At 37.6% G+C, this 26,604-nt stretch overlaps 2 protein-coding genes across 2 annotated transcripts in view; both read left to right on the plus strand.

Moving 5' to 3' along the window:
* The window catches only part of dner (delta/notch-like EGF repeat containing), a 65,846-nt gene extending 47,272 nt beyond the window's left edge, over positions 1-18,574 (plus strand). Inside the window, exons 7-13 of the mRNA XM_038267983.1 lie at positions 1,003-1,116; positions 5,341-5,574; positions 12,784-12,906; positions 12,993-13,106; positions 14,650-14,781; positions 14,868-15,114; positions 16,970-18,574. Coding sequence (XP_038123911.1) covers positions 1,003-1,116; positions 5,341-5,574; positions 12,784-12,906; positions 12,993-13,106; positions 14,650-14,781; positions 14,868-15,114; positions 16,970-17,081 — 1,076 coding nt within the window. The 3' untranslated portion in view covers positions 17,082-18,574. The remainder of the gene's footprint in view (positions 1-1,002; positions 1,117-5,340; positions 5,575-12,783; positions 12,907-12,992; positions 13,107-14,649; positions 14,782-14,867; positions 15,115-16,969) is intronic.
* A 3,667-nt stretch (positions 18,575-22,241) lies between these two features.
* Positions 22,242-26,604, plus strand: part of pid1 (phosphotyrosine interaction domain containing 1) — a 39,190-nt gene continuing 34,827 nt past the window's right edge. Inside the window, exon 1 of the mRNA XM_038267927.1 lies at positions 22,242-22,431. Coding sequence (XP_038123855.1) covers positions 22,402-22,431 — 30 coding nt within the window. The 5' untranslated portion in view covers positions 22,242-22,401. The remainder of the gene's footprint in view (positions 22,432-26,604) is intronic.

Here is a 26,604-nt window from a genome sequence, read left to right on the forward strand (position 1 = left end):
TTGTCTGACATCATCGTTGGACATGCTCAGAGTAGTCCGGCAAAATATGATTAAACCATGTTTATCTGCATTTTAGTTGTTTCTTTCTTTAAATTATGCACTTTATACAATAATGTTAACACAAAAGGTAAGTATAAAACTCAAAAGGACTAGATTTATGTTTCAATCCAAAGCCGAACATGTTAGCTCCTGGAAGTAGTGTAGGATGCCATTTCCGGTTCAAATTGTGCACAGACGAGTGTTAAAACAGAAAGAATTTTAATGCATTTATTGACTTAGGAAATACATAATGAACCTTTAACACATTATAGTTTAGTACTCTTACTACTTTTGGGGACAGATAAACATAATTTTGGTCTTTTTTACAAACTAAAATTGAGGGTGACCCAGATATACGTCTGGTTGTGCAAATGAGCTGATGGTACATATCGTGCTTCAGGGACTGATCGGATAGTGACAGTCAGGACTCTGTGCAGAACAATTAAGCTACTATTTATCAAACACTCTCATGCATGCCATTATTGATCTTGCTTTATTCACTAGTGCACAGTCATACCGGAAGAAGAAGTGTCCAACTCGAAACTGTTTCCATAAAATCTGGGTTACCTCCAATAGGCTAAGGGTCAAACACACCCTTAAAAAAACAACGCCATACCATAATCTCTCCTCCACCAAGCTTTACACTTGGCATAAAACAATCAAATAAGTATTGCTCCCCTTGCAACCACCCAACCAAGATGGGTCAACCAAATTGCCATGTGGAGAAAACGCCTCCTCTATTCTAGAGTACAGTAGCAGCCTGCTTTGGACCTCTGCATCCAACGCTTGAAATTCTACATGGTGATCATTGCATGTGGATTCATTTTCTTGGACAAGAAAGCCCTTCCATATAGTTCTCTACACTCTACTTTTTAACTAATCTACAGTCCATCCTTCATGTGGTTACTAACTGTTTCGGTAATATAAAACCATCCGTCTGATGAGATGCCATGTGTTTGCCAGGTTATGAAGGTGAGCGCTGCCAGATGCTGGTCGACCATTGCCTCTCCCAGCCTTGTAAGAACGGAGCCACCTGCTTCAGCAGCTTGGCTGGACCCAGGTGCTACTGCCCTGAAGGTAACAAGCCAAATACTCTGGAACTGATATCAAGAGTGGGTCTGGTGAACCTAAACCAGAAAATTTAAAAGTAGCTGCCAGGTAAATTGGTGTGTGGATGTAAACTGTTTCAGTGTTTTCAGCAATGTGTCTTTGCTAAAAGGAGGAAGCAAAGACCGTTAGGTTTGTTTTTTCATCCAAAATAGCATAAATATTTTTGCCGTGCTGAGCATCTGCTGCAAGTTTAAGAGTATCTGTGCCACGCTGATGCTTAATTTAAACCTTCCTCGTTCTTTCTAATTAGTCTTCGTAGGCTGAGCGATGTGCATCAGCGACTCTGGGGAAATCTGTGACTGCAAAACTTCTACATTTTCTTTTTCCAACTAGAGCACATGCGTTTGCAGTTAGTTTATGCATGTGACTGTGTACACAGCAGATATCTATGAAAGTGGGCATATTAATAGCAGCAGCAGGAGTGGAAAACTACTAGTGTTGGACAAACTCTTCTAGTTGATCCACTTAGAATACCCAACAGTTAGTTCAGTATTTTCCCAGCTTAACTGGAACACCTATTATTTGAGTAGGGTGAGAGAAACACAACTAATTGTATATACAATAAGAGCCTTATGACTTTAAGTAGAACATTTGTGTAATATGTTTTTGAAGAAAATGTGGCTTTGTTAGATTGCATAAAAAAATCCAAGAGAAATAAAATATATAATTTTAGCCTTAGAAATATTTTATTTGTCATTTTGTTTACACAAGTGTAAAACAAAAAGAAATTTTGTTTGGAACAGCTCTCTGGACCATTTCATTTTTTTTTTATCTTTACATGTGAATAAATATATGCAGATCAACCACATAAATGAATGATAAAATGATTTCCATTGGTTCCAAGCCAAGTGTTCTTCTCCCATGCTGTAAATCAAATCCAAATTATGCTTTGGTGTTTTTGCACATGCACCAACACTCAAGCAATAAGTCATGACAACTCTATAATAGCTGTCATCAGAGAGGCATAAGCTCTGCAATCGCTTTGCCAGCGATGCCAGCAGGAGCCACACTTTTATCTCCTGCAGTTGAATCCCCCTGCAGCGATCTCATTTTCATTCTTCTTTCGTTTCTTTTATTTTCAGGTGGTTCTTTTACTATAAAGATATTTTCCACATTCTTAAAGAAAAACCTAAGAAGATGCTCCAATAACAGTTTTCAGACTGCTTTTCAGAAAACCTATAATTAAGCTCTCATTTTCATAAATTGCCCTATTTTCCCATAAACAGTTACTTTCATTGGTACTATTATGGTAAGGTGCTCTGTAGAGCTATTCAATCACTTGAACAAAAAAGAAAAATTATATAAACAGATAATTGATTTAACTAATATCTAAATAACAGACAAACACAAAGTTCAGCCTAATTCAGGAGTGGAAAGATAATAACACTATTTAAATTCTTGCAACACATTCTCAATTACATTACAATTAAGTCTGAACTTTGAGCCATTCTAATATGAATATGATTTTATTTAAACCAGTCTAAGACAGTTCTGGTCAAACATTGGGTGAACCTCTGCCTTCATACAGCTATATGAATGTGGCTTTCTTCTTCTCATCACTCTACTGTAAAGACCAAATTTTCGTTAACACAACCATTAGGTGTCCCACCTGATTTTTTGATTCATTTTATTTTTACCTGGATTCTCATTTTAAACAAAAGACAAATTGAAAGCCTTCAGACTTTGCTTTTTGGAATTTCAAGTCCCTGGAATTAGATCATTATCAAGGGACAATATTCATTTAAAATATTTTCCTTTTGTAGACAAACTTTAGATTAAGTTAAACTATTTTTATGTTCAATGAAAAGTAGCAGATATTATGTTGTATATATTTCCACTGAAAGAGCCATGTTATGCATCAAAATCCAGAGCAGGGATGTATTACTGATAATGTTAAGCCTTCTAAGCAGTGGTTTTATGACATTGAAAAGGGGCCAGGAAGCACAAAACATGTTAATATACAAAAGTTTTAATTAAACTAAAAAAGCTGTTGCTAAATAATAATTTTGATTAAAATATTGCAAAATACTATCACAGAGTATTGTGGCCAGACAAAAGAGAATTTTTTTTTTGCAATGCTGTGATATTATGACAATAAAGTAGTAGAGAATAATGTGAATATACCACTAAGAATAACGACATTACATTTTAAAGTCAGAATTTTACAAGAATAAAGTCAATAATATTTATTGATAACTCCTGCGCTGTCAGCCCTGCATTGAAATGAGGACTCAGAATCTTGTGAAGTTATACTTTCCTGTCGGTTTTATAAATAAGGAAACATTATTATGTTTACAAAACGGAGCTCAGATTGATTGGTCACAGTTCAGCTGTGCTGGTCAGATACTGTTCAAAAATATATTTTATGAAAGAACTAATAATCTGACAGCTTTATTCTTTCATGACTTTATTCCAAAAACCTTACGGCTTTATTCTTTTAATACTATGGGAATAAAGTCCTATTATTATTAATTCCTGGTAATAATACAAGAACAAAATCTTAATCTTATAACTTTATTCTCATTATTTATTTATTTCTCTTAGTCTCATCCTAATACTCAAAACCAGTAGTCATATATAAATAGTATAACCCTAACCCTTTTTAATTTGTAGGTTATTAACCTAAAATGCAACTTCAACATCAGACACAAATCTGGGTCCTGCTATAAGCACCAAGGACAGCGTCACACTCCAATGCTGTGTCTATGTACAGTAGTCATGTTTTCTTTAACTTTCACAAACCAAAGTTACAGAAAACAAGGAACAGTTTGCACCTCAACATGTCAGAGAAAGAATATATTGTTTTCCATACAGTTTAATAATACTGTCCTTTTGCACTGGGATTTCATACCAGCCTTTTGAATTCAGAGGAAATCAGCTAAACACTTTGGTCTTTTATGTCTCCTTGTTTTGCCACCCTTGACAATGTCGAGGTGGGAACCCTTTGATTGCCTTTTGCCGGTTAGGGGATTGATTAAAACCTTAATTGTTATTTATTTCATTTCCTGGAATGTTTGCAAGTTTATTTAAACTGTTGTTGCTGCAATATTCCTAATGGTCACTTTTAGTATGAGAATGTGAAAACTGTATCTGTAGTTTGCCTCCAGTCAGAAAAAGATATTCTGGGGAGTGAGCTGCATGGCTAAATATAACACATAACTTTCTGGCAGGTTTTAGAGCCAGAGGCAGCAATACATAGGCCTCCTTCTGTTAACTAGGAGTCTGTGTGTGTGTGCGTGTCAAGTGTAGAAGAAAGAAAAAGCAACTTTCCATCTTTGCCAAATTAGTTGAAGTTAGATGACAAGGCAGAGATATTATATTTAAGTAAACCGAGAGAGCAATGCTAATGGAAAAATGAACAATTTGTTAATTTAGCAGTGCATTAACAAACACAGGAAGAGAATTTATGCTGAAATCCTGCTAGTGATATTAGGAAAAAAAGAGCTGCCGTACATTGTTCCTGTCCTGCTGCTAAATGATGAATGTTCTCACACAAAGTGAAATATAGTGCTGCAGATCAATGGATGCTTGTGGGAGATATCTTCATTAGTTCAATGGAGCATGCTCTCTGCAGTCAGCACAGGGGATTTACTGCTGTGTTTTCTATAAATCAGGGAACACACAACACAACACATCGCATGCACTATCCTCTCTGCACTACAATGGCAGGGCCTGGAGCAGATGAGAAAACAGATGAAGAGAAAAGGTGAGAAGGAAAGGTTATTTTTAGAAACAAAGAAGAATGACTTGGAGGTAATGAGAAGAGCTGTGCCGATTTTTATCAAAATGAGAGAAGGGGTCTTCACAGAGGAGAGCAACTATTTAAAACACATGCAGGCTTCTAAAGCTGGTGATTAGTTAAAGAGGAGTGCAAATTAATTAAATATCTTTGGGAATTTTTCTTAATCCAAAAGAGGCTAATTTCTAAAATTAAATATTAACACAATCACAAACATTTTTATCAACCTTACCAATTTGGACAAAGATGGGACTTTATTTCGAACCTTAAAAAATATTTTTGTTTTTATATCTTTTCTTATATCCTTGTAAACATAAATCCTTATAATGAAAAAAGTAAACAAACGTTCTGCATGTGCACCTCTGTTTTCTAATTCACATTGATATAAAATCATGACTCCAGCAACTCTTAAAAGGAACCACTCCATCTTTCACCTATCTAAAATCTCATAGGCTATCAAGGCGCAACATGTGAGCAGAAGGTGGACCCATGTGCCTCCAGCCCCTGCCATAATAATGGCACATGCTATGCCCAGGGCCCTGGGCCCCTGGGATTTGGGTGTAGCTGTACAGCAGGCTTCACCGGCCCCACCTGTGCCCAGTTGGTGGACTTCTGCACCTTGAATCCCTGCGCCCATGGTGTCTGCCGCAGCGTGGGCAACAGCTACAGGTGTCTGTGTGTTCCAGGTAAGCTACAGAGATCAACATCCTAGAGATTAATGGGTTAAGGGTCCAGATCCAGTGGGCTAGGTGATATTATCAGGCTGTAAGAATCCTGGCAGAAGAATACAAATGAGTGTGACTGGAAAATTATATTAAATTTGTTTACCCTCTTAGAGAGTGGCGTATCACCAAAGCTTTGCAGTTTTTAAATTTTTTAGGACCACAACTATGTTTTGGCAAATTAACTGGAATTACCTCTAAAATCTAAAACACTACTGTATCTTTTTAACAATTTTTTCATAATTTTCCACAACAAACATAGTCTAGAAATATAAACTGCATAATATTATTGAGTGCCAGTTAGGGGACATTCATTTCTTGGGTGACTTTAGATATCTTTGGCTCACATCGCCTCGTTATCAGTCCTGGCCCCTGTAGGGTGAGTCTGGGGCCAGTCACATCTGCTATTGAGCATAATTTCCTTCTGAAGAAGCTTTGTAAATCCCATGCATACATACCATGGGAGTTTGGTTCCAGGTGTTCACAGATACACACTAATACTAAATATTAAGCTGCAGGTATAGATATATACCACCCTGAATAATGTGTAATCTCCATATGTTTTTGCTTTCCACACATTGATATCTAAGGGAAACCATTGCTCTTGAAGCTATTTTGATGTTTAGTTTGGTTGTCTTCTTTTTGCTGTTGTTTTGTTCACTGTTTTCTTTCTCCTTGTCTTATGTAGTTGTGGGTTCAGATTTCTAGGAGTTACTGTATATTTTCTCTATCCTCTGTGTTGTCTAATTTTGCTGTTTTGTTTTATTTTATCTTTCCAGGCACTCTTTCCTGCCTCTTTCTCTCTCCCCTTAACTATTATTCCCTGTTTCTTTCTCACATCCCTTTCTATCCCCGTTGTATACGATTTTACTTCCTAAATGATTTTTAATAAAGTTTCATATACAAGTAGCAAGCGGAACCTTATAGCTACAAACATAATGGTCTGCTTGTAAGAGCAAATCTGTTGGGCTATCATCTAGCTCTGGGACATTGATTCCCAGAGGTATATTTGCAAAACAGGACACACGGAAAAAGAAAGAAAATAGTCATTTCAATCGGGTGTACTCAAATAAATGTGGAAAAACTGAATTGAAAGTTCATTTCATTTCTGTTTAGACACTAGCAGAGTATTGTACAAATGTTCTGAGTAATTTGAGTTGATCTTTGCAAAGAATTTCTAAAGCTTTTCCTGAAAAATGAACTTGTTTTAATGTATTTTATAGAGTAAAATGTATAGCTATATAATTCTTAGATAAAGGTTTATTCAGCACTGCTAAAACAATTGCCCTTTAGTAAAGAGCTTGAAGCAAGGATCTTAAACGTTATTTTTCTGTTTTAATATGAAGCCTCATATGAAGTAAATTTCTCTTTAATTCATTCAAAGCTGTGTCTGATGGTGTGCCTGGTATCATTGCCCTGCCCTATTCTACCAGTTTACTAGAGCTCGAGGTCACAGGCTGATGTCTAGACAATCATGTTGGTCTCTGTTCTTTTCCTTTTCTTTTCGCATCATCACTTACAGCCCAGGCTCTAAAAAAAACACCAAAGACGTTGCTCTGTTTAGGCAATACTCCACTGATCAGAAACCAAAAATCTTGAACGTCATTCAACCTTCCTGCATTGTGGCTTTACCATTGGAAATAAAGGATCAAGTCCTGGTGGCTCATTGGTCTGCCCCGTACCCCAGAACCTGGTTTATGTTCCTGATTAACTCTATGTTCCTCTTCAACTATTGCCTATCCCTAAACATCCGTGTTCTGATAGTGCCTTGGATTTTGTTGTCGGACTATTACCATCCTCACTATAAATCGCCCACTTCTCCAAAGCCTGCCACCTCATCCCACTTCATTGACTTCCATCCTTCCTTGAGACAGCTCAGATCCTGACTAAGTATGTTTTTCGCCTTCACAGAATCCCTTGTGAAATCAGACAGGGGTCCACAATTTATCTCTGGGGTCTGGAAGGAGTTTCATACTACTGTACTTCTGGGCCAAGACTGCTCTCAGTTCAGATTTTCATCTCCAAACTAATGGTCAATCCGAATGCATGAACCAGGAGCTTCGAGCGTCCCCAGCTGCCTTTGTTCAGGACATTTCTGTTACCCCTGCCAAACACCACATTCACACGCTGCAGAAGGGTCTGTAAAATTATGTTTCCTGCCTTGAACCTGTCAGTGAAAACAAATCCTCGTCTGGCCGATCGGGTAAGGATTCCTGCTCCCTAGTACTCTCCTGGGCAAAAGTTTTAGCTATCAACTCATGGCATTAATGTAAAGACTTCTAATCACAAACTCCCTCCCAGATTCATCTGCCCATTTGAAATTTAGGCAGTGCTCAGTCACTCTGTGGTTTGCCTCCAGTTGCCGGATCAGTTAAAGATTCATTATCTTATTCACATCTCTGTTATTGCCCACCTGAGAATATTTTCTCAATCAAGATTATTAGCGTGAATGTAAGAAGGCAAAGGATCATCTCTTTTCGCCCGATGAATACCCCTGATGGCATTCCAGCCGAAGACCTAAACCAGGAATATCTTTTTTTTTTTTTTTTATCTTTTTTAATGTGGACTTTGTTATTGTTCCAGACAATCTTCATGAAAAAGGTCTTACCTGTGTTCAGCAGTTCATCAAGTAAGCAAATCAATCAGTCATCGGTTTTCATCAATCAACTATTTCCTGATCAATCTTCTTTCGCCCTTCAGACCATCCAGAAAGTTCAACTGACTTTGTGCAGTTCTCCGCATTCAGATTGTTGTTGCTTTTGTAAATAAAACACTTAAAATTCATTCATTCGTCATAAGATTCTTCATGCAAGGAACTTCAAACCCACATGACAACTGGAGTCTTAAACCCTCAAAGGTGTCTCGTCTTTTAAATCCTTCTGGGCTGATGGATATCAGTGACTTTGTGTCTCACAATTTGCTTTTGTGTTCTGTGAGTCAACTTCAAGTTGTTATACAGGTTCTCTCTAATTCATAGCTAAGATAAATGAAAATCAGTGACTGAAGAAATGGGTTACTCCCAGTAGATAAATAATTTAAGAATATTGCTTTTTATTTGGTTAGGAACGTTTTTGTCTTTACGCATTTTGTCTTGACTTCAGTTGTTTTTGTCAGATATAAAAACATCAATAATCCTCCATTAATAATTAATAAGGCAAAAGCCGGTTGCACAGTGCGGCAGTGGGTAGCACTGCTGCCTCGCAGCAAGAAGGCTTGCGGTTCGGTTCCCGGCCCAGGGTCTTTGCATCAGTTTGCATGTTCTCCCTGTGCATCTCTGGGTACTCCGGCTTCCTCCCACAGTCCCAAAACCTGACTGTTAGGTTAATTGGCTTCTCTAAATTCTTGGTGTGAGTGTGCACATGAGTGGTTGTCTTTCCTGTTTGTCTTTGTGTTACCCTGCGATAGACAGGTGACTTGTCCAGGGTGAACCTGCCTCCCGCCCATTGACAGCTGGAGATAGGCAGCAGCACCCTTTGCGACCCCAACTGGGATAAGGGTGATGGAAATTGGATAGATGAAAAATGCAAAAGCAATAAATATATATATGGAGGGCAATACAGCACTACAAAGAAGAAATCAACCGCATTATTCTAAAAGACTTCAGGTGTAAAATAATTATCCCTGAAACATTTTTTTACTTTTCAACTTTCTGTACAGTTTTCTTAACGAGGATATTCAGATTGTTGCCTTTTTCCAAAAATGGCATCAAAGTCATCAGTGGTTGTTAGTTTTACATTCTGATTTAGAGTTCAACCTTTTATCTATAAGACCCTCTGTCTGAGTGGGTCTCCATCTTTGTACCAGAACTAGCTTGGAAGTGGCTGATAAAGTGTTACGTAAAAAATATTCTGGTTAGTAGCACTGCTTCAGACTCTGCAGAGGGAAATACTGCTTGCCTCAAAGATGAGGTATTTTTAGCTGACATTATTTGTGCTGCCAATGCCTCTGTGATAAAATAAATTGGGTGGAATGATGACTTATCATTATCCACCATCTTGCAATTACCTTTCTGGGATGGTGAGATGGATGGCTTTCTCAGTGGCCTATAAACATAATTTGACACTTTGCCCTGAGTGTTCTCGGTTTATACAAGCTGTCAGTGGAGTATATACAGCAGTCAGAATTTCCCTCTCTGACTCATATTTATACTCATCATCAAAAGAGTTGCTTCTGTTGTTGTTTTTGTGGCTGAAGAACCAACAATGGAGTTAAATGCTTCCCTCGACTGGGATTTATTTGGCAGTTATTTGATAAATCAGCCATTGGCTGGAAGGGCTTCTTAGGAAATTGGTGAACTGTTGCAATTTTGGTTCAATAACCATTTAATAATTTATTTTATTTTCAGCACACTGGGATCCATCTAAGTTCATATGCAAAGCGAGCATCTGCTGTTTTCCAAATGTTCTGATACGTCGTCCCCCTGATTTTTTTCTGGTTTTTCATTCCTTCATTTTTGCTCTGTTCCCCTTGTCCTTTTGTCCTTCTTCATCTTCCCTTTGTTTACCTCACCTCATTACACTCCCATCCTCTTTTGTCTGGTTGCCATGGTGAGGTGCCTGATTTTATACGTGTGTGTCCATGTGTGTGTTGCACAAGAAGATGCTACCGTCCAATCAAGGCCCTCTTTAATGAGACTGGGAAAATTGATGGTTTGTAATTATTGTTCCGGTCTCTCAAATGAACACACACAACATGAGGTAAAACTGTTTCTCCAGCTCATGAGGATCTCAGCTGGTGAGTGAGAATCCTAGTGTGTCCGAGAGCCTTCACACGCATGTGTGTGATTTGCTTGTGCTTGCTTGTAGTTTAAGAGGGAGCTGCCAGAGAGATGATAATACAGTGGGGCCATCTTCCAGTTTGTGTAATCCAACTGACACGAAGGGCTGCTGCAACCCGCAGTCGGCTCACAGACAGCAGACAGAGTCCTGGAAAGGCACTTGACATTTCACTGGCATTTCACAGAGGAGACACAAGAGGATCTAGCTGTGCTTCTCATTAAGTCTGTTTCTCTTCCTTCCCTCAAACATACATTAGCCAGGGCCAAAGGAGAACTTGCTGAATCCTCAGTCAGGTGATGGGATGCAGCTGAGAAAAGGGATGAGATGAAAATAGATGGCTACAGTGCAATGCTTAGGAATTTAGAAACCTTAAACTTTTTCATTTTGTCATCTTAAGAACTTCAATGTGTTTTTGGGGGATTGATGATTATAGGTTAAAGGTATTTGATAATTTTACAAATATAGACCATGTAATTGTTTCCATTCCCTCTTTTTAAAACATCTTTTACAGTATATAAAGTATTTTGTGGTATATCCATTCCAGCTATGCTTATTTTTAATTAGACTTATATCTGAATTTTGACTAGGTCATTCTAACATATGTGATCTAATAAAAGCCATATTGTTTTCTTAAAATGATATAGGATTGTAAAAGAGAGGTAAACAACGATGGGTATGTTTAGTCTCTATGGAGGGTGTATTATTATTTTTGCAATGGTTGTGGTTGTGTCGGTTATGGGTAGTTATTGTTTCATTCAAGATGTGTGTAGGCAGATGCAAATGTGTTCATATATGTACATAAATTAACTTATCTGCTCACTTGATGAACTTTGGAGTAATATAGACTCATAAATAAAATAGGAATCAGGAAGATTGTTGGTATTAAGGACTATGGGAAGGAGAAGAGGTGGGGTTAAATAAGTTTTTACATCGTCATACCCCTTTTCAGATCTAAGCACTAAATTATGCATATAATGTAATAACATATATGATAAATTATACATAATGTCTGTATGTGTTAAATTTTTAATTTCACTAGATTGTTTAAGATAAAGTTATTCATTCATTTATTTCATTATATTTCTAGCTGTATATTTAAGGCTGGGGAAGCTTTAACCGAAGCCAGTAGTCTCTCAGGTTGCTCTGTATTAAGCCCCAGTTGTCTTCCTGTCAAGCTGCACATTTATCTGCACTGAAACAACACTTCTCTATAGCACGATGTCAGCAACTTCTTGCACTTGAGCTGTGGATCTTTGCAGCTCCTCCTGGGTAACCGTGGACCTCTTGGCTGCTTCTTTAATTAATGGTGTCTTAGATTTCCTTTCAACTTAGCTTGACAGCCAGGTCTTGTTGAGTTTTTCAGTCGAGGAAAATGGATTAACCAGTTTTCCATGAGTTGTTTACAGCATGATGCAGCATTAAACGGACTGGGCTGCTGTGCATTGATGAGACTGTTTCAAAGAACAGGGACTTTACAGAACAGCTGGATTTAATCGGAGAAAAAGAAATAGAATGAGGTAAAGCTATTTACCATTTGTAGCTTATTTTGTATTTTAGAGTATCGGAGTAAGCAAGGCTGAATAGCAATTCATGCCGCATCTCACAAATGTTGAATGTCACTATCTTTTCCAATCCACATCAAAGTCAGGAATTGTTTTACGTGGGTCTATCAAATAAAATCCCAACAAAATACATGGTTCTTGGCTGTAAAGTGACAAGATATCAAAAAGCTAATGACCTATAAATATGTTTAAAAGCAGTGCATGTACTCAAGCTCATACCTGACTTCACCAGCTTTACTGCAGTTCTTTCACACACACAAACTCCATTGGTATTACCAGAGGACACTATTCATGTCACACTTTTTGATATTAAAAGGATAAAGCATGATAGGCTCTGATTTTTTTCAGGTGGTGTTAGTAGTTGTCTAAGCCCCATAGTGCCTTAGCACACAGCTGCCATCCTATGGATGATACAGTGCACTGCATATGATACTGAAATACATTTTTGGACCAATCCTGTTTAAAATCTGTGCTGCTTCTCTACTGCAATCAATATTTTTGTTTTGATAAGGAGTTTACAAAGTAGTCAATGGTGTCATGAAGGAGAAAGGTTGTCAATGTTCTGATCCCATAGCTATCATGACACTCATCTAAACAAAAACAAAACAAAAAACACGTCATAAGTGAAAGGAGAAATGTTGCTTGAGCAGTTTTGAATTCTTAACTAGATTAATTTAAACACCTTCAATAAAGGTAAAAAAAAAACAAACTATACAAAACAAAATTTGCACAGCCTTACACACCTTTCTTATCTAGCCTCTAAAAAACAACTTTAAAGTCGCAGGATTGCATGTTTTTTAGGACTTTTAAAACAACCTTGGATTTCTTTTTAGGTTACCACGGCTTGTACTGTGAGGAGGAGTACAATGAGTGTTTGTCTGCACCTTGCCAGAACTACGCCACCTGTAGGGACCTCATTAATGCCTACGAGTGTGTCTGCACTCCACAGTTTGAAGGTATGTACAACCAAATGTAGGTCACTACACTATCACGGAAAGAACGATGCATTATTGCAAGTTCCCTTTATGTGTGCATTCTGCAGGCAGGCACTGCGAGATCTACAAGGATCCCTGTGTGAAAACACGCTGCCAGAACGGAGGCCGCTGTGAAAGCAGTGGACTTAATGCTTCTTGTGCATGTCCACCTGGATATGAAGGTAAGCAACTGATGTCCTCGATGGACCAGCGCATGGTTTCATTTGGCCTATGTTGAGATGTCCAATAAGGCGAAAGATTCCAAAATGCGCTAAAACAAATTCAGAAAATGTTACACAGAGAAAAGGGGACTGCTGAGGATGGACAAAAGAAACAGACAAAGAAATGTAAGACCATGGACTCTGCTGCCAAAAAAGACAGAATTATCAGAAGAAGCATCACAGTTACAAAATATCACTACTAGTACTGAAAGCCTTCAGAAATGAAACAAAAAAATCTTAAAGGAACAGAAATGCAAAACAGCTTAAGTAGATGGCATTCAAAATTATATGGTAAATTATAAACAATAAGAATAAAATGGAAATTAATATTCATATAACAAAGATTAAACAAAAACAATATAGAACATTAAATTACATTAAGGAGGGTCTGGATGCTAATAATTATAAAAACCAACACATCTTTTTTTACTGTTTATTTTTGGTTTAGATTTCTCTCTGATCTGACATATTTTTGTGAAAAATCGTCAAAAAGATAACAGAAAAAACACCAGATAAATCTGTTATAATGATGTCCCTAGAGAAGTTAAGTATTTTAACAGCTTGAGGGGGAAAGCTGTGCAGCAGCTTGTTGCTTCTGTCTTGTTGTTCTGGCACAGTTTGCCTGGTTAAAGTTCATGTAAAAAAATGTGAGAAGTATTAAAAAAAAAAAACTAAAAACTGCTCCTTAGCAGAGGGTAGGGGCCCACTGTAGTCCAAACCGATCTGCTCATTTTCCTCTAAAGCACTGATTGTCAACGTTTGGCTCATGACCCCATAAGAGAGCAACAAGCACGGGGTCTTGTAGTCCTTTAGAGAAATTAACTAAAAAGCAAAAATTATGATTTTTTATCACTTACTAATAGACTAAACCAAATGCACATAGGTTGTTGATGCTGTTTTTATTACTATTATATCTATGGTTAAAAATTAAATGTTTGTATTCTAACCACAGTTTGGCTCATGAGACCATTCTGGTGCCATTTTGTTGATCAGAAGCGAAAATGATTGGGAACCCTTCGCTCACCAGGGCCCTTTTAACTGCAGATTGGGTGTCACGGAGATGCAGTTGTTTAACACACTATTAGATTACATATATAAACAACACAACTCTATTCAAACATTCTTGTGGGGAGGTAGTTCTCGGTAGATGTGGTCTCGGATTGGCCTGGTTTTATACCCCATTAGTATTTAGTTAAAATATTAGCAATCTGAACCCTGAGCAACTTTCTCCACCCTCTGTGATGTTAAAAATGCCTTTAAAGTGATGTAAAAAACAAATATTTATGGGTGTCTTGGCATCCAGAGTATCATAGATCAAAGAATCCCATATGGCATAAAATCTTTAAAACTAAATAGAGCAATTATTATTCTCAAGCTTAAGAAATGACAAAATGTCTGACAGCCACTGAGTATTGACAGGCTGGATACCAGACAGCAGACCACTTTCCCTCCTTGGCTTTATGGTTTTAGTCCCTTCTGACTGTAACCTTACCTGTCTGCTCAGGGGAGGAATGTGAGGTCGACATCAATGAATGTGAAAGCAACCCCTGTCACCACGGCGGCACCTGCATCGACCAGGCAAACGGATACACCTGCCACTGCCCGCTTGGGTGGGTCGGCCCCAACTGTGAAATCCGTAAGCCGACCTGTCAAAAAAAGTCTTTTAGGCTATAGATTAAAACGGCAGGCAGAGACTTCAACACCTTCCTTTGTGTGTTTCAGACTTAAAGTGGAAACCAGCACACACTGAGGACAGCCTGACCAACATGCCCCGCCATTCGCTCTACATCATCATCGGAGCTCTGTGTGTGGCGTTCGTCCTCATGCTCATCATCCTTATCGTGGGCATCTGCCGCATCAGCCGCATCGAGTACCAGGGATCATCACGCCACGCCTACCAGGAGTTCTACAACTGTCGTAGCATTGACAGCGAGTTCAGTAATGCTATTGCGTCCATCCGCCATGCCAGGTAGGCATGTAGTAACTCACAGAAGTGTTCAACCAAATACACGTATATATGTCATGTTTTCTTTGTTATCTGTCGATCTAGATGAATTTGATTAATATTACTTTTACAGTAATGACTTTCTTTTCTTGCTTTTTTTTAGCCTAACAGGTGAATGTTGTGTCTGCACCTAACATAGAGGAACCAGCTTAGAATTAAGCCTTCACTTGTAATCTGTCAGAGACACAATTTGTTTGTCTTTTTTCAGTCGAAACTACAGTTTAACTGATTGAGTTGTTTCTTTTCAAGGTCATAATTGAAAAAGTGCTAAATAGGTCTGAATATTTCTGCACACAAAAACAAGACAAGCTGTTTAAACTATAATAAAACTGTCAATGAAGACAGTTAGGTAAGCATCTCTGTACCAAAGGGTGCTCTTGAGATATTTTTTAAAGATACTTGTGAAATAAATAACATTTCTTTAATTTTACAATTAACATTTTGTAGTGGAAGTTCAGGAGAACAGTTGGGAACAACTGGAACTGTAGCAGGAGCAGTTTTATCTGAGTCGCAAACAGTTTATAGCTTTATGCAAAAGGTTATCATGGCTGTACACAACAGGTGCATCCAATGTTATATTATATCACCAAGTGTAATGCAAAGCTGTGGGTGCATGGGCATAAAACACAAAGCTACTGGACTCCAGAGCAAAAAACATTTTCTCTTGAGTGACCCTTCTCTATCTGGTAAACCATAGAAGATCCAAGGTTTGGCCCATAGCAGGGGACTGAAAGTATTAAAGTAAGTATAATGTTTTAAGGAGGGAGGATTATTGCGTAGGGATTGGATATAAATGGGTGCTTATTCAAATAAATTTCAAAGGCGTCATTGATCTTGAAGAAAAAATTAAATGTTGCAGTAACTCAAAGGTTTCTTTTAACCAGTGGTTGTCAGTGTCGATAGCTGTTGGCAATTATTGCCCTTTGGAGAACATTTTTGACTATGTCATGCTTCTGACTCTGCAGGAAACATTTAGGGACGTCTCCTCTCTGTTTCAACATAACTGCACAGCAGTCCACAAAAACATCCTAATGGACACTGGTCCATTAAGATGATGAGCAAATATGGTGGGGAGGATCTTTTTTGGTCTGTATGAACTCTGGCTTCAAACCAATTGCTTACTTTTGGGAAGATTTACACTGATGATTTAAAAACCTGCTCCTTTCATCCTACATCAGCCTCTGACCTCATAAATACACCTGTGGATTGTTCACATAGTCCCATAAACACACTCCTGCTTTAGGTGCAAAGGCTGGCCCAACTCTTAACCTAAGGCTTAAGTTTGTGTGTTTTTTTTTTCCTCTGAAAATTGGCCCCAATTTTCAGGGAACGTGGCAGATTGTGGGGGTTGACTGCACCTTGTGGGGTCCGATGCCTGGACTCTAAAAGGGGAATTGCTGTTTTTGGGTCAGGGGTCACGTTAAGGCTTGAACTGAGTTTAGGTTAGGCTTAGGTAGGACCCGTAATGGTTAGAGGTAGGGTAGGGTTCATTGTTAGGCTGTAGAAATTAATTGAAGTCAGTGGAAAGTCCCCACAAAGATGGTGTGTTTAGTATTAACGATCATCTCAGAAATTTGGATGAGCAAACAAAGACCTTGCAGTCTTCAAGTGGTTTATGATGCTGTTAACAGATGCCTGGTAAAATCATATGGCTTCGTCATTTCTATGGTGTTGCAAAATACAAAATGAAGAAAAGCAGTTTGCAGGTTTTCATTTGAAAGCCTTGGCCTTCCTCTCTATCTCACCTTTCTGTTTTTATTCAGCCTTTTTTTATTACATCATCCTCTCACCATTAACCCACTTTGTGCTTTCTCCTTAGATTTGGTAAGAAGTCACGGCCTGCCATGTACGACGCTACCCCCATCGCCTACGAGGACTACAGTCCAGATGACAAACCTTTGGTCACCCTCATTAAGACAAAGGATTTGTAAAACTCCTTCTTAAAACATGACAAGCTGTATGTAATGTGCATACACAGATACAAACTCACATGTCTATTAAAATGAAAGCTTTTATTAAAACAAACGTAAGAGCAAATCACATTTGAATGTAAAGAAATAAAAGAAACACACTGTAGCTAAAGAGAAACAAACCTGGAGTTTGATACCGTGTCTATTTTCTTGAGGATAAGGCTTTGTAGTAGCATACTTTGCAATATTTTTAAGTCACAGATGATAAGCAACATTAAAAATAAGCTGTGCTGCACAATTAATAGCTGATTTTAGTTTAAACCAGACATCTGATCTTTAGGCGAGGTCCAACAAGTAAATGCAGTAGAGGGCATCAACCGCAGTCCTTTGAAGTGTTATAGAAATAACCACAATTCATGTTTTGTTTTTTTGGTTTTCTTTTTTGTATCCAAAAATCCAACACCTGCAGTAGGTTGCCTTACTTTGTGCATGCTTAAATTTGATGTTCTCCTTGCAACATTTTAAAATTCTTTGTACCTAGATGTATCTAGATTTTATTTTACACTGCCTCCCATATTTATTGGAACAGCTGTTAAAGATGTATTAAATGCGTTAAAAGGAAATAATCTTTTATTGCAGCACTGAAACACAGACCTATTTGTTGAAATAAAATATTGAACATGTCAAAGATTTCAAGGATTCAATTAAATCAATTAAGTAAAATATATAGATTTTTTTTAAATTGCTGGTGGCTTCTATCTTTGTTAAAAATTATTATTTTATGCTTACAGCTAATATATATATACAAAAAATTAAAATTATAACATTACATCCAATCACTTAAAAAAACATTTATCATTCAGAAATGCAGGCTAAATGAAAAGTATAGACTATATATAGTCTATACTCTATAGACTAGAAAATAATAGTATAAAAATCCATGCGTTTCTAATATTCCTGCAACATACTTCATGTTGTTAAAAAAAACTTATTAAAAACCTGGTTTTATTTTTCTATAAGAGATTATCAGATTATTTCAATAAAATCTCATTATTTTTGACATATAGAAGTTCAAAATGTCAAACTTATTTCAAAGAGAAACAGGCCCACAGCATCCTAGAAATTTAAAAGTGGCCATAAGAGGCTTTTCATAATTTGCTTTACAGCAGAGTTATGATAATGTTTGTTGCTATTAGGCTCACAGTTAAAGTTTTAGTTGTATATCTCATTTCATGCGCTTCCTTTTCTCTTAATGATACAAAAAATATCATTTTTTCTGCCATACCAGTCAGGCAATCACTTTGCATTTAAAAAGCAGCTGAATGCTAATTGTTTGTTAGCATTTAGCCACATTAAGTAGCTTTAATAAAAATTTGGGGGCCACCAGATGCATCCTTTTGCTAAACACTGAGCTTTGGAGATTCATTATTTTTCACCGCCCTAATCTTATTGCTCAGTTTCAGGTATAATTGGAACATCAACCTGTCAAGCAGGTCAAAATGTGATAAAAAAAATATGACATAGTTTAACCAAGTATCAACTATTACACTTTTCCTACCTTTAAAACTCCCCCCATATTCATGCTATCTGAAGTTATCGCTTTTAAACTTGCTTAGAAGCTTTTGTTGCTTAACACAGATATTTTCCCTGCTGAATAAATATATTCTGATTCAATTTAGGAATTTTCTTCATTTTTCTGTGTCAGGAAATGTTACTGCAGTAAAAGATAAATGTTTTAATTCCTTTTTAACTGTCTTGAAGAAAAGTGGCAATAATTTTGGATGGCTCTGTAAATGCAGATGTATTATTCTCCGTCCAGGCTGTGCCAAATGTTTTATTTAAGTATGCTGTGGTTAGTAGACAAAGTCTGCACATGTATAAGATACTAGTTACAGGGTTTTTCTTTTTATATTTGTCCTGTTCTATAAAAGTTTCTCAGTGGTGTATGAATAGTAAAGTAAACGGGTTTACTAGAACTACCCTGCAAACTTACTCTATGTATTTCAGTGATATATAGGACAATAGGTGGATATATTTCTCACTGCACAAAAAAATAGTTGGTTTCACTGAGTGTACCTGCTAATCCCAGTGTACAGATTCACCTCTCTTCCCGACTGTAATCAATAGTTTTAGTACATACGTTTCTTTGTGAATTTGGGCACTCTAAAACCATTGTGGAGCAGAGCGAAGAGGAGGAAACTAATGAAGATGGTATCTATTCCAGAACATCCTTTTTGTGCTTGTGTGTCTCTGCCAGTAGGAGGCTTTCTGTCTGTGCAGCTACATTGTTCCCGTCAAGGTCAGACAGTGTACCAACGAGCGCCGTGAATCATATTTTTTTTTTCATTTCACACACAGTTATGACATGATTACCTATTATCTATGTTGAATAATGTAAACAATAAAGTACTCAATCTTATCTCATTGTGTTCTGTGTGAATTTTACGTCATGGTTTATATAAAACAAAAACCTAGTAATCAGGCAGCCATGCAGATTGGGATCATACTTAGTTCAACTTTCTGTATGATTCACCATTTTAAAGAGTTTCTTCATGCATTTGTATTGAAGATGATGAAGAAAGTATAAGGCAGGCTGATTAACTGTAAATAAAAAATAAATGCTAATCTTTAAATTGTGAGTCTACATATTTTAAGAGGAACATCATTCCTCATCATTTTAGTGATTCATAACACATTTATATTTAATTGTAATTCTATAAAACACAGTCTGTGGTTTGATGAGCTGTTCTTGTTAACATAAATCCTAACCTTCAACATTATTTTCCTACTTCAGAGCCGTAGCCTGTGGGAAAGGCCATTTATGGAGTGGTGGTGATGTGAACATCCCGGCTGACCTCAGGCCTTGTCCAGATGTTTCTTCATGTAAACATTGCTAAATACAGACTGTGACTCTTGTGTCTCTGAGAACACCAAGGTGTGTTTTGTCTGGAAACATGTACACATTCATTCCAAGGGGAGCAGATGTTTCATGGCTCTCACCTATCCTTAGGACTGTTTTTGAGAACCTGTCCTTGACCTTTGCCCTCTGAATGCTACGGCAGGTTAGACTGTTCCGCTTTAATTGCAGTCCTCTGAGAGATTTACTTTACAAAGTATTTGTCCTTAGAAGAAATAGTGACATTCCAACTTATATTTGCCTTAAAAACTGTTTAAGCTAAAGAACTGCCCTACTGTTATACTGTACAAACGCTAACAAATTTCACTTTTAGAACAATAGAACTAACCCAACTGCAAACAGGATTTTTAAAAGCTTAGTTGATAAGAAATTGTGAATATAACCTATTTTGTTTACAAACAGCATACATGAAACAAGAAACAACACATTCTTCAGGTAACATTTTGGTTAATTCTGCTGATCAGGCCAAATAAATCTAATTGAGAAAGACTTTTTTTCATGTCAATATTTTATGGAAGTATAGCCACAGAGATTCAACAATCCACCAGTTGAAATAAATTACTGGTATACTTGTAGTAGCAACAAAAAAAAAAAAAAAAAAAAAGAGTATTTAAACAAGCTCAAGCCTATGGAAGAGGATAAGGGCCACTGAAGAAGTAAAAAAAAAAAAGGTTAACTGAATTTTACCTATCATTTCAGTTTAATATGGGGAAAAATAAGTCAGAATTCTAAAATTAAAGTCAGAATTTTGACTTTTTTCTCAGAATTTTGATTCTTTTTCTCAGAATTCTGACTTTAATAATCTTAGAATTCTGACTTTAATCTCAGAATTCTGACTTTTTCTCAGAATTCTGACTTTAATCTTAGAATTTTGGATCTTAATCTAGATGAGCCCCATGAAGAAGAGATGTGGGAGCACTCAGCTTCACTGACAAAGATGTAAGTTGTTTGAGAGGGCCAGTAACACAATGGTGGAAAATTATGGAATTAAGCGACTTTTTATGTGTCCAATGGGTCCCCAGTGATGCTTTTTCATTAATGGAAAAGCAGAGGGTGATTAAAACAAGAGAACTAGTCTCTAAAACAGGCATGGCTACATCTTGATGCTGACATGTTTGTTCGCTGTCAGAATTCTGTGAAAAAAGTCAGAATTCTGAGATTAAAGTCAAAATTCTGTGATTAAAGTAGGAACTCTGAGAACAAAAGTCAGAATTCTGACTTCAATCTCAGAATTGTGGATCTTAATCTAGATGGGCCCCATGAAGAAGAGATGTGGGAGCATCCAGCTTCACTGACAAAGATGTGAGTTGTTTTGAGGGCCAGTAACACATTGGTGGAAAATTACGCAATTATGCAACTTTTTACATGTCCGAGGGGTCACCTGTGATGCTATTTCACTAATGGAAGAGCAGAAGGTGATTAAACCTAGAGAACTAGTCTCTAAAACAGACACGGCTACGTCTTGATGCTAACATGTTTGTTAGCTGTCAGAATTCAGTCAGAATTCTGAAAAAAGGCAGAATTCTGAGAATGAAGTCTGAATTCTGTTTCTCTGTTTTAGAGACTTTTTTTTTTTCTAGCCCTGATCCTCTTTAGTACAAGCCCAACGAAAACAAATTGTTTTCTACTTTATGACTTGGATTATCAGCAAGCTTCTTTAATTAATTTTATAAACTTATAGGTAACTTTACACAAGATTATATCAAATGTATTGAGTGGACATTTCACAGTTTAGGCTTAATGCATGAAAGGGTGAGAAAAATGTCCATAATCTCCAAAGCACAAAGTAAAAACATCTATCTATTGCAAAGGTGTTTATCTGTGGTTCGTGAGACTTTCTCAATAAAGTTGGGCTAAATGTATTCTTTTAGGATTTAAAGGGATGCATTGGCCAATATTAAGTATGAATGTTTAATTGGGAAGTGGAAGGAAACGTATAGGTTATGCACCTTTGCCCAAGCTTCCCTCAAAGCTTGGCCTGCTTATAATCAGAACTTGACTTAAATATTTAATAAACCTAATTGACCTGAGCTTACTTGGAACCAAACTTGATCCCTGTTTATTTTGTATGAATTATGACTTATTTTAAAGTGAAATTATTTTTGTAAAATAACAATATATAATAAAGTGGATAAATTATCTTACAAAAAATAGCTCAAAAAGTTAAATAGAAACACGCTGTCAATAGCTCAATTTTTCCTGCAGTACCTGAATGCAGCATCCGGCCAATAAATAGCAGGTACCGCCACCTGCTGGGGAGTGTGTTAACTACATTCAGGCGGAGCAACACATCTTTCATTACTGAGCAGACCGCAGCGAAGAGGGACACAGAGGGAAGCTGTGAAAGCCAACAGATGTAAACCGGACTGCGGGAGGAGAAAAGCCTGAAGTAGAGACGGAGAGAGAACCAACGACTCTGCGAATATGTGGCAACCTGCGTCGGAGCGGCTGCAGGTAAGAAACCAGCGCTTCTCCTGAGCAGGGTAGGAGTGAACAGATCCGTGGTAACAGCTACTCAGCCCCGCAGAGCTGTGCGTGGCTCCAGCCTGGAGCTACATTTCCCCCCCAGCTAGAAATGGTCTTGAGTGCAGGTTTCCAATCTAAATCCCCTCCTTTGATCACGCATTTAAATGAAAAACACTGAGTAGCTTTATTTTACTGGTTTGCGGGTCTGAAGCCACCTATCCACGTTACGCAAGCCGGGCACATCAAACTATCAAGCCTCCTGCGCTGCATTCCTCTGCAAATCCGCAGCTGGGGGTTATTTAAACTCATAACGTCAAACATATGGATTTTAAAGCCATCTCTGTGCCTTTTTTTGCTTGGTTTTTAACCCCCCCTCCCTTTGTATGTGAATGTAAGGCCTTCCCCTCATGTTGCACACATCAGGATGCTTAAACTCCAGTTTTACCCTTTTTTAAATTGAGGTGTCAGATCATCAAAAGCGAAAAAGAAAACAAAGATCCACTGATGACACGTAGTTTGTCACCCAGGGGAAAATCCGCGCACCGACCCCATGGCTTCACGTCTCTGTTGCAGCGTAATGCGCTCCAGATGTCGGCCTGCGAAGCGCCTGCCAAGTCAACTTGCACAATTCCGCCTCCTGCCCAGGCGTCAGGAGGATGGACCGATTAACGGGTCGCTTTCCTTCCCCTTCGGATGCGGAGTCATAATAATAATAAAAAGCAAACAGATCCTTGTAAACAGAAAGCTGCGCTTCAAGGTAAAACGTGCAGGAACCGCTAGGATAGGCTAACCCGTCGCCTAGCAACCGCGTTCCAGCTGTAAGAACTCCATCAGGGAAAATAAATGTTATGGGGTCATTTTTTTGTCTTCCTTTTTTTTTGGAAAGCGTTTTATATAATTCTCTCACTGTGTAATTCTGTATCCGTGTTTTCTTCATGCTTTATAAGAGAAACTAAATAATTTCATATTGAATCAGGCCTCAAAATGTCTCTACAATAACCAGGTGATAACGAGAAAAAAACAGATTACTAGGAAGAAAAACTAGCATTCTGTAATTTTTGTAAATTCTAAGATTCAGCCATAACCTCTAAGTTTCAGTTTATTTTTATTTCTATAGCGCCAATTCACAACATGTGTCATCTCAAGGCACTTTACAGTTCACCAAAGTTTTCTATCTAAGGAAAACCAGTTGATTGCACCAACTCATGGAATCCGATGCAATCCCTCAAACTAAGCATGCTTGTAGCGACAGTGGAGAGGAAAAACTCCCTTTTAACAGGAAGAAGCCTCCAGCAGAATCATGCTCAGTGTGAGCTGAGGCCGACTGTGGTTCAAAGAGACAGAAGCAGAGATACAGAAAGCAGCTGTAAAAGGCGATGAAAGTAAATTATTATGATTGATTGTCATACATTTTAAGAGATGAATTGTACATTTATGAATTTATTCAATTGGCCCCTTATCTGCAACACTTCAAGTTATTTAATGTAGAAAGTTATATACTATTTTCAATAATAAGAAAAATAAGGGACTGTGGCAAAAAAGGGATGTTTCTTCACTAAATCAGTGCAGTGTTACAAGTAAACAGCTTTGTAACAGGAATTTAATTTAGAGTTGGATAATAAAAAAACAAAACGCATCTCTTTGATATTATGTTGTGTGAGGAATGTGTGTCTGCAAGATTTTAAAGAAGTACAAAAATGCCTTTTATTTTCCCACTATAGGGATATTTGGGTGAAGGTGACATGAACAAGTAGAGAGAACTCAGGAGAAACTAACCCAGAAATTGAAGTAGAAAAACAACGAAAAATTATAGAAGAGGATCATCAAAATAAGGGGTCCTCCTAATTGTCAATCATTCTGGTGATTTGTTTACATAAGGCCGTCCTTACCGATGGTAAGTCTGACATGGTGGAAAATGGTGCAAATCTTTTTTTGGGAAATAAGCTTGTATGCACGATACAAACAAAAACTTTTAAACAGAGCGTGCACGAGCCCATTTCTCCTGGTGAACGCTCTTAAGGTTAACCCAGCCGATTTTGTAGAGATGTCCCTTAGGTTGTTCTTTGAATTTGAAAAACTGTTTTGCATGAATAAAAGGAATGTGTGGCTTTTGGTAGTTTCCACACTGTAGCTCACGCCAGTTGTGTGGGAGTCTGTATTTGTTTATGTTAGCTATTTAGGACAGTTTTGGCATATTTCTTAACCTTCTGAGAATAAACAGGCTGGTCATAATGTGGCAGACCCCCATTGTTCATGTTAGGCGGTGTGGTAAGAACTCACTTTAGGTTAAGGTTAGAGAAAGGGATATACAGGTAACAGGGTAAATGTCAGGGTTACGCATAACAATGCAATAATTAAAATGCAAATCTAAATTTAAAGCTTTGTAGCTTATATATATATGCTCAGTTAACTAGAGTAATTGGGGGAAATTATAGGAATGGTCACCTATGCTGTATATACAACATTTCCAAGAGTGGAAATGTAGGAATACTCTTCTTGTTGCAACTTGTGCCATACTTTTTGAAACAATCGTCAGAGCAGTATTTGTAGAGCGCTGACTATATAGAGACAGGTGTCCATAAAAAAAAAAAAAAAAAAAAAGCTCTGATCACTTTCAGGTACTTTTTATTAAGTACCAGTAAAATTATAAAATCTGAATGTTTGAGTATTTACGCCATATGTACTATGCAAACATTATTTAGGTGTCAGCATGGTCGACAATATCAAGTAAAACCATACAAATTAAATATCAACAAAGAAGTATGATTAAAACTTTGCTGGGTAGCGGTCATTTCAGGATCAGATAAATAGAGCTTTAGTCAGGACTTAAAGGTATAGTGGAGAATTTTTGCAAATTTTTTAAAAGACCTGCCTTCTCCACTTAAAACAAAAAATGCACATGCACAACCCTGTACCCGCTCCTGAGAGCAAACGCCTATTAAACACGTGCGACAGTGTGAAAAAGCCCATTTTCCCTTCTGCACGCTCTGCTTAAAAGTTGCTGTTCTCACAGCTCATACCAACTTACTGTGTCCGAACATCCGCCCTAACCCCTGAATACCTCAATCACTATATAGAGCGGGGACTTTATAGTGAACTCAGTTAACTAACCATTTGGAAAGATGATCACTGCTTTTTACTCCCTGTTCGTCATGTAACCCCTCTTCCACCGCGCTGTGCCTGCGCCATCTTTGTTATTAGTTGCCGTTGTCAGGTAGCGACAGCCTATGGTGACAGTGGACCGCTGTGACAGTAAATCCCATAATGCTTTGCGAGGAGAGCTCTCTGTGCAAAGCATTCCGGGATATATCTACCTCTTCTTAGATCTTTCTTTTCTTCCTTAGCACTTCGTAGACACTTTTTCTCTTGCGATCCTCGACCATTTTCAAAGATCCGTGGCGAGAAAGGTGAGCTTCAATCACTGTCTGAAACCGTAACTCACCACACATATATGCATGAAAATGTGCATACGCAGAAAAAGATAGCTAAAGGGAGGAGCATGTAGGACGGCCTTACGTAAACATATCACCAGAATGATTGACAATTAGGAGAACCACTTATTTAGAGGATCCACTCGGAAAAAAACAACAAAAAAAGACATTCCACCATACCTTTAAGCTTTGGAAAATTGTGAGTTGTCTAATTTTCCTTGTATAATCAGCTTATGCAACCATTTTAAAGGATACTTCTGAGAAGTTCAGAAGGAGTAGATTTTATAAATCTATTTCAACATTACAACTTTTTCTAAGGTTCTCTATATTTGAACTGCGACTAAAATATATTTTAAGAGCAAAGTTGAGCTCATTTTTCCAGGCCTACTTCCTGACCAGTGAGAAAGTCCATCTGGAATGTTCTCTGAAGACTGGAAAAACGACCTTAAAGATGCCATCAGGAATCTGTAAAATCTCAAGCTGAAACTTTACCTCGTGAAGTCATACCATGTTGGAGTGATTGTAGCTTTGAGTTTAACATCCCAGCTGGAATTGTGACTGGAGACCTTGAAAAAGAAATAAACATGTTTAAAAGATGTGATAAGCAGTCCTCATCTCCCTGGCTTACCTCCTAAAGGCTGTTAACGTTTTTAGTTTGGAGCAATCACATGAAGTTTTAGTCTTGGGACACAATATTTTAATGTGAAAAACAGACTATTCATGATGAGGT

This window comes from Cyprinodon tularosa, unplaced genomic scaffold (assembly GCF_016077235.1).
Source record: "Cyprinodon tularosa strain WSP-4 unplaced genomic scaffold, ASM1607723v1 ctg69, whole genome shotgun sequence".
Classification (NCBI taxonomy): domain Eukaryota; kingdom Metazoa; phylum Chordata; class Actinopteri; order Cyprinodontiformes; family Cyprinodontidae; genus Cyprinodon; species Cyprinodon tularosa.